Source organism: Cyprinodon tularosa, unplaced genomic scaffold, assembly GCF_016077235.1.
Source record: "Cyprinodon tularosa strain WSP-4 unplaced genomic scaffold, ASM1607723v1 ctg432, whole genome shotgun sequence".
Classification (NCBI taxonomy): domain Eukaryota; kingdom Metazoa; phylum Chordata; class Actinopteri; order Cyprinodontiformes; family Cyprinodontidae; genus Cyprinodon; species Cyprinodon tularosa.
This window is the reverse complement of record NW_024039155.1, coordinates 521,875-535,510: the sequence shown is the minus strand read 5'-3', so window position 1 is coordinate 535,510 and position 13,636 is coordinate 521,875. Positions and strand designations below refer to the sequence as shown.

General features: G+C 42.7%; 1 protein-coding gene across 2 annotated transcripts in view; it reads left to right on the top strand.

Moving 5' to 3' along the window:
- dcbld2 (discoidin, CUB and LCCL domain containing 2) overlaps positions 1-13,636 on the top strand; it is a 34,458-nt gene that overhangs the window by 15,666 nt on the left and 5,156 nt on the right. For both annotated transcript variants that reach the window (XM_038299672.1, XM_038299670.1), the window contains exons 4-10: positions 5,236-5,287; positions 5,371-5,443; positions 8,967-9,100; positions 9,185-9,225; positions 9,309-9,524; positions 10,651-10,775; positions 11,160-11,307. In XM_038299672.1, coding sequence (XP_038155600.1) covers positions 5,236-5,287; positions 5,371-5,443; positions 8,967-9,100; positions 9,185-9,225; positions 9,309-9,524; positions 10,651-10,775; positions 11,160-11,307 — 789 coding nt within the window. The remainder of the gene's footprint in view (positions 1-5,235; positions 5,288-5,370; positions 5,444-8,966; positions 9,101-9,184; positions 9,226-9,308; positions 9,525-10,650; positions 10,776-11,159; positions 11,308-13,636) is intronic.

The following is a 13,636-nucleotide window of genomic DNA, read 5'->3' as shown; positions in this document are numbered from 1 at the left end:
CGCTGTGCCAATATTTTTTTTTTAGAAGGTAGATGTTCTTTCTGTGTGTCAGGGTGACTCAGACATGAGTTCATGTTTCTTAGGAAGTTACAGAAATATTCTATTGCTAAAAAAAACAAAACAAGCAAGGATGAAAGGCAGGCATGAGAGATGGCGGCCACTTATTTAGCAGTGGCGGTCATCGTGGCACGGCTGAATCAGACCGGGTGGTATTTTTCCACCGCAAATCCGATACACGTGTTTGCTTCCCACGAACACTGTCACACAGGTGATTCAGGTGGGTGAGCAGCACGAACAAAGAAGTTAGCCGGTCACCATGGTGATTTGAAGGGGATTTGTTTTGTTTTTTTCCTTAGGTACGTTTTTTTTTTTTTTTTATATTAATGTGGTTACATCAGAGATGGGCTGTAGCTCGCCACAGAGTTTACGTGACATTCCCAGCAGCCCACATCATCCTGTGGCTGGAGCTTTTGATCGCCCATTGTACTCCCACATGCTCCCAGTTTAATGAAGGGATACTTTGTTTTTGTTTTTTTGGAGTTTTAATGGAAAGAATCAGGACATTTGGTTTGTTAGATTTGTTTTCCTTTGTGATGACTGAGTGAAGCTTTTCAGGCCACAATTGGGACGAATTCATTTCTGATGTATGTTTGCGACTCACTTTAGCATAACAGGACCTTTACTGAGGGGATATTCTGATCTAATCCTCAAATATTGTATAGAGGTCAAGCGTTTGTGTCACTTTCTGCATTGCTCATCTCATCCATCTTTCCACTGGCTTTCCTAGCTGTTGGATGTAAAACAAGAGGATTTTCTTCACACTATTGAATCACATTGCTGTTTGTAGCATTCGTTTCTGCAGTATCTAAACGCTAAAGGGTTGCTAGGATGGAAAATTTGGTCAAATATAATATTTCAAATGTCCTTCAATTATACTTTGCTGTAGTTTAATTAATTCAGACTTCCCTTAGTTCCACCACCAGGCAGGTGTGAGTGAGATAAGGTTCATGGACAGCAGTGCTGACATTATATAGTGCAAAATTGAAACATGTATATCCTTAAAATTTAAACCATTAATATGATAATTCAGGGTTTCCACTAGGATCTGAAACAAAACTGTAACAATTAACGCTGCCATTTGAAGGATGTTAAAAATCCAATATGAGCCTAATTGTATTTGTGTGAATTCTTATAGATTACCTGAATTCATGCAACATCTATTTTTTCCAAAAACACAGTAGTTTTTCGGCACCAGCATTTGGGGTTGAATAAACAATAAGCTGTGTGGTTATGGGTTTATTTTGAGGCAACAATGCCAGAGTAAAAGAGACTAGATCAACAAATTATGTTTACATCATATTTTTTTGCAATTCAGGCAGGAATCAGCTGCAGCTTATCAAAAATGAAACCTGTCTTTTCTCTGGTCTATTTGCTGTGACTGCATGCAGGACGATGCAGCTGCTGCTGCTGCCCGTGCTTGTGAGACGTCGCTTTAAGGAAAGCAGGGAGAGGCATGGCAGATCGCTGCCGGCAATAGCTGAACGTTGGCTGCTTCACATGAAATTTCCACTAAAAACTGAGAAAAGCAGACAGATTTTGTTTCCAGCTGTATTAAAAAAAAAAAAAAAAAAAAAAAAAAAGTTGGTTGATTGGTCTAAGAAGTCCTCAAAGTAGCTGCCTTGGCAACACTGGACCATCATCTCCAGTGTTTCCTCTGAGTGCAGCACAGTGAGCTGAAGCCACCAGGCAGCTTCATACTCTAGCTAGCTTTGCAGCAGAACACATATAAATATATCTAAACATTTCATGTTATTTAAATGCATTAATTTGAAACTATCAGAACAAGTGTGCAAATTTACAATACTCTCTATCATATACTTTACATTGTTTTATTTAGCATATTTTATCCATTTCTAAAGGGTAATATCTTTTATTTTCCGTATTTTCACGACTATAAGGCGCACATAAACGTCTTTTTTCCCCCTCAAAATGTGCGGTGCGCCCTATGGTGCGGTGCGCCTTATGTGTGTTGCAACTGCGACTTTTGAGACCACCTCATTGAGGAGATGATGAAAGAGTGGGTGAATGTAAGGAGACCAGGTGTTTTTTTTTCCACTCATCACCACACCATCGCTGTTAATCTGCCTCCATGCGTGCCCATCTCACAGCTGATGTGAAAAACATGGTGAAACAAATTAATGCTGTGCTCGCTGTGAACCGGACGCAGCAGGTGCAGCAGAAGCAGCGATTCGGGAGCGCACCGCCAACGCGCTGCTGCTGCTCGAGATGGAAAAAATTGAAGTTTTGCTGCTGGAAGTGCCGCATCAACGAATCAGAGAAGCTGATCTGGGAGCTGACAGCGAGACAGACACATCGCTCTGATGACATATGATTTTAAAGCAAATGAAAGGGCTGGATAGATGAGGAGATGATGAAAGCGTGGCTGAGGGAGGTGTAGGCTATGTGAGGAGACCAGGTGGTTTTTTTCCACGCATCACCATCGCTTTTAATATATGACTCCATGCGTGCCCATCTCACAGCTGATGTGAAAAACATGGTGAAAAAAAATAAACGCTGTGCTCGCCGTTATTCCGGGGGGTCTGACAAAGGAACTTCCACCGCTCGACGTCGGTGTGAAGCGGCCGTTCGCTGCGAGCGGCGTGGGAGCGATGGATGACAGACGGAGACCACAGTTTCAGGATAAGTGGAAGGCAGCGCCGGGCAAGTTACGCCACCGTTTGCGGATGGATTGTAGATGCTTGGACTAACGTGTCTGCTGGCTCTGTTGTTCAAGCTTTTGCAAAAGCCGGCATTATTTCTGAGGAGCTGCGCTGCACGGAAAGTGACTCTGACAGCCAAGAAGGGGAAACTGGCATGTCTGATTTAGCGCAGCTGTTTTATTCAGAAACAGAGGATGATGACTTTGATGGGTTTGATTAATACTTTGTAATAACTACATGAATAAAGCACAATCATACTCAGTTTTGCTCCCGCTCTATTTTTCTCCCTGAAAGCTTAATTCAACAGCAGCCTGTGGGTGCGTCTCCTCCTCTTCAGCGCGGCGGCTGGCAGGTGTTTTTTCATCTAAATAATCTAAATCTTGCAGCTATATTTGCTGTGATCAGTGGGAATAAAGTAGTTTTAATATGTTTTTAAGTGAGAAAGTCCACCTGAAAACTTAATAATTGCAGTCACTTCATCCAGATTATCTATTTCTGTCGGAGGCGCTCAGACCCCCACATACCAGCGGTGCACCGACAGTAAATCCCTTCAACAGCAGCCTCACCGCGGCTGCTGGCAGGTGTTTTTCATCTAAATAATTTTAACTGCAGGCACCAGGATACCGGCAATAAAAGCGAACATATTCCGTCGGCAGGTTTCAGGATTTTAAGTTAATTTAGGAGTGATCACAGCGCTGTGTCATCTGTGATGTGTCTGTCTCACGGCCAGCTGCCAGGTTTGATTAATACTTTGTAATAAATACATGAATAAAGCACAGTCATACTCAGTTTTGCCCCTGCTGTATTTTTCTACCTGAAAGCTTAATTCAACAGCAGCCTCTGGGCGGGTCTCCTCCTCTTCACCGCGGCGGCTGGCAGGTGTTTTTTCATCTAAATAATCTAAATCTTGCAGCTATATTTGCTGTGATCAGTGGGAATAAAGTAGTTTTAATATGTTTTTAAGTGAGAAAATACACCTGAAAACTTCATAATTGCAGTCAGTTCATCCAGATTATCTATTTCTGTCGGAGCCGCTCAGACCGCCACATACCAGCGGTGCGCCGACAGCAGAAATCTCTTCATCAGCAGCCTCTAGGCTGGGCAGCCTCCAGGTTCACCGCGGCTGCTGGCAGGTGTTTTTCATCTAAATAATTTTAGCTGCAGGCACCAGGATACCGGTAATAAAAGCGAACAAATTCCGTCGGCAGGTTTCAGGATTTTAAGTTAATTTAGGAGTGATCACAGCGCTGTGTCATCTGCGATGTGTCTGTCTCACGGCCAGCTGCCAGGTTGGATTAATACTTTGTAATAAATACATGAATAAAGCACAATCATACTCAGTTTTGCCCCCGCTGTATTTTTAAATACGCAGTAGAGGTATTTAAAGGTAGTAGAGGACATGTACCGGTATATAAAAAACGCGCCCTATAGTCTGGTGCGCCTTATGTGTGTGTTAAATACAGAAATGGGACACATAACTGAGAGTGCGCCTTTTAGTCCGGTGCGCCTTATGGTCGTGAAAATACGGTTACTTTCACAATCAGTAACATTAAGCAGAAACTTTGTTATATGTATTCCGAGTGAAATGTTCCTGAAACCCTAACCCTTTCAGATGTTTACAAACAGCAATAGGATTTTCTGATTTTTATAGGTTCCCTTTTCTTTCTTAGATTCACCAGTTGATGCCTGAAGGTATTTAGAAGAGTCAATATCAGGGTGTCACAGATGTAAAGGCAACTCAGACCTGCAGGAGGACAGGTTCATACCAACCAGCCCGTTAGGTGTTTGTACGGATTGATTAGTGATTTAGGACGATGAGGTTTGTTTTCAGAATATAAATGGACACATTATCATGGCTCATATTCTAAATTCTTAACTTAAATCTTTGAGTTACAGGCTCTAAATAAACTTAGAGGGGATGACATGCAGATGTCACGAGGTCAGCAGTTGATCTAGAGAATTTCCTTCATATCAGGACTGACTTGATCACCTTGAAGGGAGGTGGAGGCAGTATCATTCTAAGGGGTTACACCTGCAATGAAAGGCTTAGAGTTGATGTAGAGATGGATGGAGCAAAATGCATGAAGGCCTGTTTAGGCTTCCATAGATTTGCCTCTACCTAGTATAGAGATGCAGCCACAGCCAGACTGGATCACTTTAGATTAGATTGCTTTCTTTCCCTAACCTTAGTGTGTGGATTTAATGTGATAATAAAGCTCTATGGGTGTGAATACTTTAGTGAGGCACTGTATCTCTCCTTTTTTTTTTTTTTTATAATTGCATTGGTTCAAATTGCCTACCCATATGGTTGATCTCTGCACATTTAAAGCTTTTCTTAAAAAAATAGTCCTGCTTTTGTAAAAAAGAAAAAATCTTATTTTTAGGACTGTAATTTATAATTTTAAGAGGATTGATCACAGAAAACATTGTGGCAGTTGCTGTTTTTGGAGAAGGGAACCTTGTTTTGCAACTCCATGCAGAGAAACGAGTTCTGAGGATTTGTTTGCCTTCACAGATCTAATCACTTGCCTCGACAAAGGATCTGATTTCCCTGAGGCAGAGTTCAGGTGAACAGTGTTTTCCTTTCATTGATTTATTTGTTTTTTGTGCAAAGACTGCACTGATATTCATTGTTTCTTTGGCTTTACAGTAAATACTGTCCTGCAGGCTGCTTGACGTCGACGGAGAAGATCTCTGGAACCATACCGAATGGATACAGAGAGGTGAGTGGTAGTCGCTGCGGTTCTGTTGGATCTCCAGCGCCTCCTCTCTGTTTGTGCATGTCCTGGGCTGATCGTGCCACAGAGCCCCTGCTGGGCCTGAGGTCACTGCAGCAAAATCTGTTAATGATGACTTCATTAGTATTTCTTTTTATTTTTTTTGGGAGCTATTTAGCTAGAAGATGGAGGGAGGGTGTTTCTGGCAGACAGGAGGAGCGCGGGGGCGTGCTTTTGGGAGCGAGGCGCCCCACAGGAACAGAGGAGGGGCAGGGTCACTGGGTGAAAGGGAGGTTAGATAATAGTTTTGCTGAAAATAATAACGCTGTAATCCAGCCCAGCTGCAGGAGAGTGCCGTGCAGAGCTGCGTGTTTCTGGAGACAAAAGCCTGCAGAATGAGTCAGGGTTGTTTAAATATGTCAGAAACTCATGCCGGGGGTCTTCTATTTGCATGCCAGCATGTTTTGCTGTCTGGAAGGTGTATGTGTGCTTCCAGAATGGAGATCTTGGATGCATAATTCAGTGTATGAGCCGCTCCACCCAGATCACTATCTCACCTCTGACTTTTTATTTTCTGTCTCGGTATCATCCACCCTTTCCCACTCCTTGTTTCTGGATCTGGTTTATGCATGTGTGTTGAAGCGTGTGGTTTTCTCCGCTGGAGGCAGGGTGCAGTGACTTTGTCGCAGCGGTTTGCTGCAGCACTTTTCCAGGATGTGGTCGTGGGATTTTTGGGAAGTTTAAGAGTCACATCGAAGGTGTTGATGGCCTGCGGCAGACTGTAACCGCTGCATTCACGTATAAATCCAAGCATGCTGCTTATGCTCTCATCACTCAGCGGGTAGACTGTTTTTCTCACCCCCCCCCACAAGCTTCTCAGCTGTGAGTTCCACTGTGGGTCTTTTCTTCCCGTAATAAAGTTTCACTCCTGCCTGAGCAGCTGTTCATATTGGTGGAGCCCTTTTGGGAGGGAATCAGGATTTTTCTCAGCTTGTCTGTGATGTGCAAGCAGGTTTGGACAGGAATGCAAGAATCAGTGACTCATTCCCATCAGCGGCTCCCAGTATCTTCTGTGTAGAGAAGTGACATCATCCTGACTAATCAGCTTTTATCTGCTCGAGTCTGAAGGTTAAAGTGTTTGCACCGGCAGTGGAGCTGCGTAGGCCACTTCCTACTGGTCACCGCTGCATCTTGGCTCATCCTGTTTAAAAAATGACCACAATTGCTAAGAGTGTCAGATTATAGGTTAATAAAGTGCAGGCGGATTAATAACAGTCATGGAAGGTGGTGGAGAGCCTTTGTAAATACATATCTACTAAATACTATAAAGCTTTAGCCGGTTCTTTAAGTGTTAAGTTGTTGGTTTTGGCTTCTTTTTCGGCCTGAAATCCCCCATACTGGGCTGTGCCTTTTAAGGGGGGGGGGGGATGTTTTGTCCCCTGGGGGGTTAAAATTATAGCAGGAAGAAATCAACTCCATCGCTACTTTGTTGGTTTTTGAGAGCTGTAACCTGAGTCCCCCCCCCCTGTTTAGGGTTGATTTTTCCTTTCTTAACATCAATAACTTCCTTCCTACCGTTTCAAACCACCTGTCTTCTTTGTCCAGAGTGTAAAAATTGTCTTTAAGGTGCAATTTGACAGCAGAGTCCTGTCCCGGGAAGGTCGCTCTCCTGTGTTGAGCCATGCATCTGTGGAGAGTAGGGGTGGAACGGTTCACAAAATCCACGGTTCGGTTCACGGTTTCGTGGTCACGGTTTTCAGTTCGGTTCGGTACATGTTGATTGTTAGCCTGACATGTTGGTCGTGTTGCTGTTAGCATAAACAAAACGTGTTGCACAATGCTTGCACACTGTTGCACTTTTATCCACCACTTTCTTTCCGCTGTCATCGTAGGTCACTCTAAATGCAAAGCGGTCCCATACAGCAGACCTATAAAGTGCTGCTGGTGCGTCTTCCAACTCCTGTTCTTTCCCACTCGCCATTCCGACACAATTCTCCACAACAACTGATTTTTTTCTGCTACACGGCTTCGCTTCTTCTTCTTCTTCTTGTTTACTACTGGTGGTTGGCTTTGGTCGCAGTACCGCCACCTTCTGCTCTGGGGTGTAAACGCTTCGCTTATGAGAAAAAGGAGCAGCGCATGAACCGAACGAGAAACACGCGAACCGAACCAAGACAGTCGAACCGAACGGTTCGGACGGTTTTCATAAACCGTTCCATCCCTAGTGGAGAGGTTGTTTGGTGTCTCCAATATAAAGATCAGAGCATTCCTCACTACATTAAGGGTCTTGTTTGGTTTGAGATGTACTGGGATTTCTCAGAGACTCCAGCAACATATGGGATGGCGATTTTTTTGCATTAAAACGCAAAACCATCTCCCAAAAAAGCTGAGCTTTTATGGAGCTTTCATGATTGGAAAAACTCAGACCTCTCATTAATGGCTAAAAGTTGCATAAAATAAAGTCTTTGCAGTTGTTTTCAGATTGATTTGTAATATTAAGAACTTGACAAACATATCTAATGTGCAACTTAATTGATGGAAAATGTGGAAATTGGGAAAAGTTTAACGGCTTTATCTCATAACATGGCTGAGTCTGTCCTCTGATTTAATGCTAGGACGATCACAGTGCTGCTGAGAAAAGCTGTTCTTTTCCTTTTTTATGCACACTTTGTTCTCCAGGGATACTTTGAATGTTTTTGTTTCCGCTGAATCCTTTTGTTAGATGGATGTTTTTGGAGGAGCTCTGTTCTATTGATCTCATGCTGAGGAAAGCTGTTTGCTGCTGTGAGGAACATCCTGATAAAGAGAGAAATCTCTGCTTTTTATCACTTTAGAATCGTTGACATTGATTCACAGTAATTATGCTAAAAGTAAAGTAATTGTTTACAATTTAGAAACATGCCTCTTCCGATGGGAATGGATAATTATTTTGAAGCTGACAAGCTTAAATGTGATTAGGAATCTATAAGATGAGGGTGATTGAGAGAAGAATGATGTGTCCAAATTCCAGTGGAAATATGTAAAAAGATTTTTACCTTTATTACTAATAACAAGGATATTAATAGTTTCTGGGGTACAATTTTGAATAATGTAATTTAAAAAATAATGAATTATTTAGCTCAAAACTTACATTATTTAATAGTTTTTAGGGAAACCTGTGCAGTTAAAGAAAAAAAAATGCTTTGTTGAATGAAATCCCTTTTAATTCAAATCCACCAGGACTATGAATAGTTTGAACATACTGTACCTATGATGCCTCAACTGATTGGAAAAAGATGGTATTTGTAAGTTAATGGATGATCTGAGGTCAGGGCTGATCAAGCAACTTGAACGTTTGCATCCCTGTTTAAGTTTAAACTTAAATGTCTGGGTTATTTTATTTTTTGCTCATCTTTATAAAAAATTTTTGTTACATCTTCATCCAAACTGTTTTTTCCGGTCTTCTGTCCGTCTAAAGCCCTTTCTACCACCAGAAATACTGGTGAAGGTAAATGGCAGCCATCTCTCTTTCCTCTGTTTCTCCCTGCAGTCGTCCCCCCTGTGTGTGGCAGCGGTCCACGCAGGTGTAGTGTCCAACGCTGTGGGAGGGAGGATCCACGTGGTGAGCAGCAAAGGCATTCCTCACTACGAGGGAACACTGGCGAACAATGTCACTTCCACTGGGTGAGAAATACGGACGTGACAGGAAACCCGCCTCTGCCTCCTCCTGTTCGGTTCCACTTATCGCTTCTGTTTCATTTCTTCCAGAGGAACTTTGTCTAACAGCCTCTTCACCTTCAAAACAAACGGTGAGGTGGTTTTCCAGGCATATTCTTCATACTAATTATTCTTATGTCATTGTTTTCGCCTCATTCTTATCTATGTCTTCCAGGCTGCTACGGGACGCTGGGGTTGGAGTCCGGCGGGGTTGCGGACACTCAGCTCAGCTCCTCGTCCGTGTGGGACTGGAACACCACCGCCGGTCAGCCCCGAGTGTGGAGGGAATCCGGAGCTCGCCTGAAGAAGGCCGGGCTGCCCTGGGCTCCGTCACACAGCGACCAGCAGCAGTGGCTGCAGGTCGACCTCAAGAGGGAGAAGAGGATCACAGGTAGATCACACCTTCACGTTCCAGCTGTCTAACATTACCAGCAGTTTCTAAAGCTCTTCTTTATAGCTGTAATAGTTCATGCTTTAAAACGGTGATGCAGGAGTAGATCAAGTGACTCCTGAATGCTGTGTATGAAGTCCAAGGTTATAAATCCTGATCGCTCTCCTATTTCCTGTCTGTCTACTGTCAGATGAAGGCGGAATGAAAAATCTATTAAAAACAGTCCTACTATATTCAGAGACAGAAACTCTTCGCCTTTTTTATCAGGGGTTCATGACACTGATTGTTACACAGAAACTAACATAAAAAAAGCAGGTTTATGTTCAGATTTCTACAGAACTTGACAAAAAAACAAAATTGATCCTAAACATTGATAAGCAGAGTTAAAAACCCATTTTCATGAATTCATCAGCTTTTTTCGTTTTGTGACTCCACCTGGTTCTGATCCAGGGACAGGAAATGTGACTAATGGTCTGCTCCAGCCCTAGTCTGACCAGCTGCCAGAAAAGCTCTGTTTTTAAAACCCAACATGTGTTTTTTGGACTGTTAACTTCTTCAGTTAAGCCGAGGCTCAACGCTGCCAGTTTTTCACCCAAAGATAAAGAAACAGCCTCGCAGTATCAGGCTAAAGGTTAAACAATATATCAAACACATATTAGCAAAATATCAGCGTGTGATAGAATTGGGCCGATGCACCGACCTGGATGATATCTTTGACCAACTTTAATGTGTTTTTAGTTTTCCTCATATTAACAAAGCACTTATGTACTGATTCATTAGTAGAGTTACGCATTGGGATCAAGTAAAGGGATCATGTTTGATATTGTTTTTTTTTTTTGTTTAAACTGAAACTGGTATTTTTTTTATTATATCATTTCTATCAAGTAGATTGGTTTTAAGAGCTGCAGCAGATCCTCTCACCAAACACTAATCACATTTCTTATCTTCTCAAAGTGGTGGAAGCACAGATGAGAAAATGATGGACACTAATAGGCAAATGTGGCGACTGATTGTTATTGCAATACTGATCCTTACTTATCCTCCATTGCAGGATTTTGTATTCTTGTGAGGCCCTAATCCTGATAATCATCGGTAACCTGATTGCTTTCCCTCTCTGTGCCCGTAGGGATCATCACCACAGGTTCCAACCTGAGCGAGTACCGGTACTTCGTGTCTGCATATCAGGTTCTGTACAGCAAAGATGGCAAGGTGTGGCATTTCTACAAGAACACTAATTCCACGCAAGACAAGGTAACAGAAAAGAGAAATCATAAAACGCTGCTTATTTATCCATTATGTAATTTTCTGTCTTTTTTCCCCTCTCTATTGGAGTAAATGTTTGAAGTCAGTCCATAAAGCTGCACTGCAGGAGGACTGTGACTCCCTATCAGCTGACTAAAAGATGTGGGTGGCAGGAAATGAGAGCAGGCAGGGGTTGGAGTTAAGTGCTGTGATGGACGAGACGGGACACTGGGGCTTTAATAATGGAGGGATATGGATTGAGTGGCTGAGATGCTGTCTGTGGGGAGTTCTCACTCTCCCTCATTGTTGGGGGAGAAAAGTAGTTACCAGATTCATCAGTGGGGGGGGAGACTTCTGGCTGTTGCATAAAAGGTTTGTCTTCTTCTATGGTAGATTTTTCAGGGTAATACCAACTACGCGGACAAAGTGAGGAATAACTTCATTCCTCCAATCGAGGCTCGTTTTGTGAGGATTAAACCCACCTCATGGCATCAGAGGATTGCCCTCAAGCTGGAGCTGCTTGGCTGCCAAGTCCCTGAAGGTAAAAGGAGGATTGTTTTTGTTTTTTTAAAGTTTCTGTTTAGTGCAAAAATATTTTAGCATCTTAAATTTTTCTGATTTGTTTTCTTTCTTGCTTTAACTATTTAGTTTACATAGTTGTGTGGTTGCAGTCCTCCAGAGTTCTGATCTCTCTGGGACGCTATGGTTAAATACTAAATAAAGAAATTTAATAAAGAAAATATTAAAATATATATTCTATTATGTTATTTTTCTAATAAACCAAAGCGTAATGCGCGATTCTAAAGAGGAAGAAAATAAATTAAAAAATTTTTAACCTTTGCTCCACATTTAATTAGAAATGTCGTGGTAAGTTAATATATTCCAAATCTTTACCATTTACTCATTAATGAAATCTACTAAAGCAGTTTTACAGCATCAAGCTTTTCTTTAGCAGCAGTTGATTGGATGATGGAAATACAGGACTGGGAGAAAACATTTTAGTCGCCTGAAAAGACTTGAGACTGAGGATGAGGAATAAAGGGCTGGTTATCCTCCCGCAGCAGTGTGTCACAGTGAGCTTGTCAGATATTTTTCATTTATGACCAATTTTGAAGCGTGTTATTCCACGCCACAGCGCAAGAGGGACAATCAGGAACTAGCTGTGTGTCTATATATGGCCGAGGGCAATGAGGAAGTGGAAAATTTGTTGGACAACTGAGGGACATGAGCATGAAGAACAGTCTTAGCGTTCTTCTAGCTGCTCCAACTTCACATGTTTTCCACAATGGTGGTCAAAACAAGCCGGTAACGTACCAAACAGGAAATACTCATAGTGTAGATGCTTTCTGTCTGCGTTCACCTACAATTTTGGAGAGATGCAGCAGAGTGTCTGCGTAGGGGGCACATTTGCATTACTGCGACACACGCAGACGACCTGGTTTCCAAGTATAAATCAGCCTTAAACAGGCGGAGCTTTATGTATGGCTGTGATAGATTAGGCTACGACATCTAATTAAGAATTTCTGCTGAGACTTTAAAATTCACCTTCTGAGATCTTCTCTGTCCAAGCTGACTGAGCTCCAGTTATTTTTTTAGAAGTGTGGGTAGAAATTCCTTACCAGCAGTAATGTCAGCCCTAGGTGGTTCTAAAACGAACATTGATAAATGCACAAATTCTAATTTTATCAGAGTATACATTAACACGTTTTATTTATTGAAAAATGTTGTATTTTTTGTTTTCTCCTTTGTCTTCTTGCATTATATACACTCACCGGCCACTTTATTAGGTACACCTGTCCAACTGCTCGTTAACAGTTAATTTCTAAGCAGCCAATGACATGGCGGCAACTCAGTGCATTTAGGCATGTAGACATGGTCAAGACAATCTCCTGCAGTTCAAACCGAGCATCAGTATGGGGAAGAAAGGTGATTTGAGTGACTTTGAACGTGACATGATTGTTGGTGCCAGAAGGGCTGGTCTGAGTATTTCAGAAACTGCTGATCTACTGGGATTTTCACGCACAACCATCTCTAGGGTTTACAGAGAATGGTCCGGAAAAGAAAAAACATCCAGTGAGCTGCAGTTCTGTGGGCAGAAATGCCTTGTTGATGCCAGAGGTCAGAGGAGAACGGCCAGACTGGTTCGAGCTGATAGAAGGGCAACAGTGACTCAAATAACCACCCGTTACAACCAAGGTGGGCAGAAGAGCATCTCTGAACGCACAGTACGTCGAACTTTGAGGCAGATGGGCTACAGCAGCAGAAGACCACACCGGGTGCCACTCCTTTCAGCTAAGAACAGGAAACTGAGGCTACAATTTGCACAAGCTCATCGAAATTGGACAATAGAAGATTGGAAAAACGTTGCCTGGTCTGATGAGTCTCGATTTCTGCTGCGACATTCGGATGGTAGGGTCAGAATTTGGCGTCTACAACATGAAAGCATGGATCCATCCTGCCTTGTATCGACAGTTCAGGCTGGTGGTGGTGGTGTCATGGTGTGGGGAATATTTTCTTGGCACTCTTTGGGCCCCTTGGTACCAATTGAGCATCGTTGCAATGCCACAGCCTACCTGAGTATTGTTGCTGACCATGTCCATCCCTTTATGACCACAATGTACCCAACTTCTGATGGCTACTTTCAGCAGGATAATGCGCCATGTCATAAAGCTGGAATCATCTCAGACTGGTTTCTTGAACATGACAATGAGTTCACTGTACTCAAATGGCCTCCACAGTCCCCAGATCTCAATCCAATAGAGCATCTTTGGGATGTGGTGGAACGGGAGATTCGCATCATGGATGTGCAGCCGACAAATCTGCGGCAACTGTGTGATGCCATCATGTCAATATGGACCAAACTCCCTGAG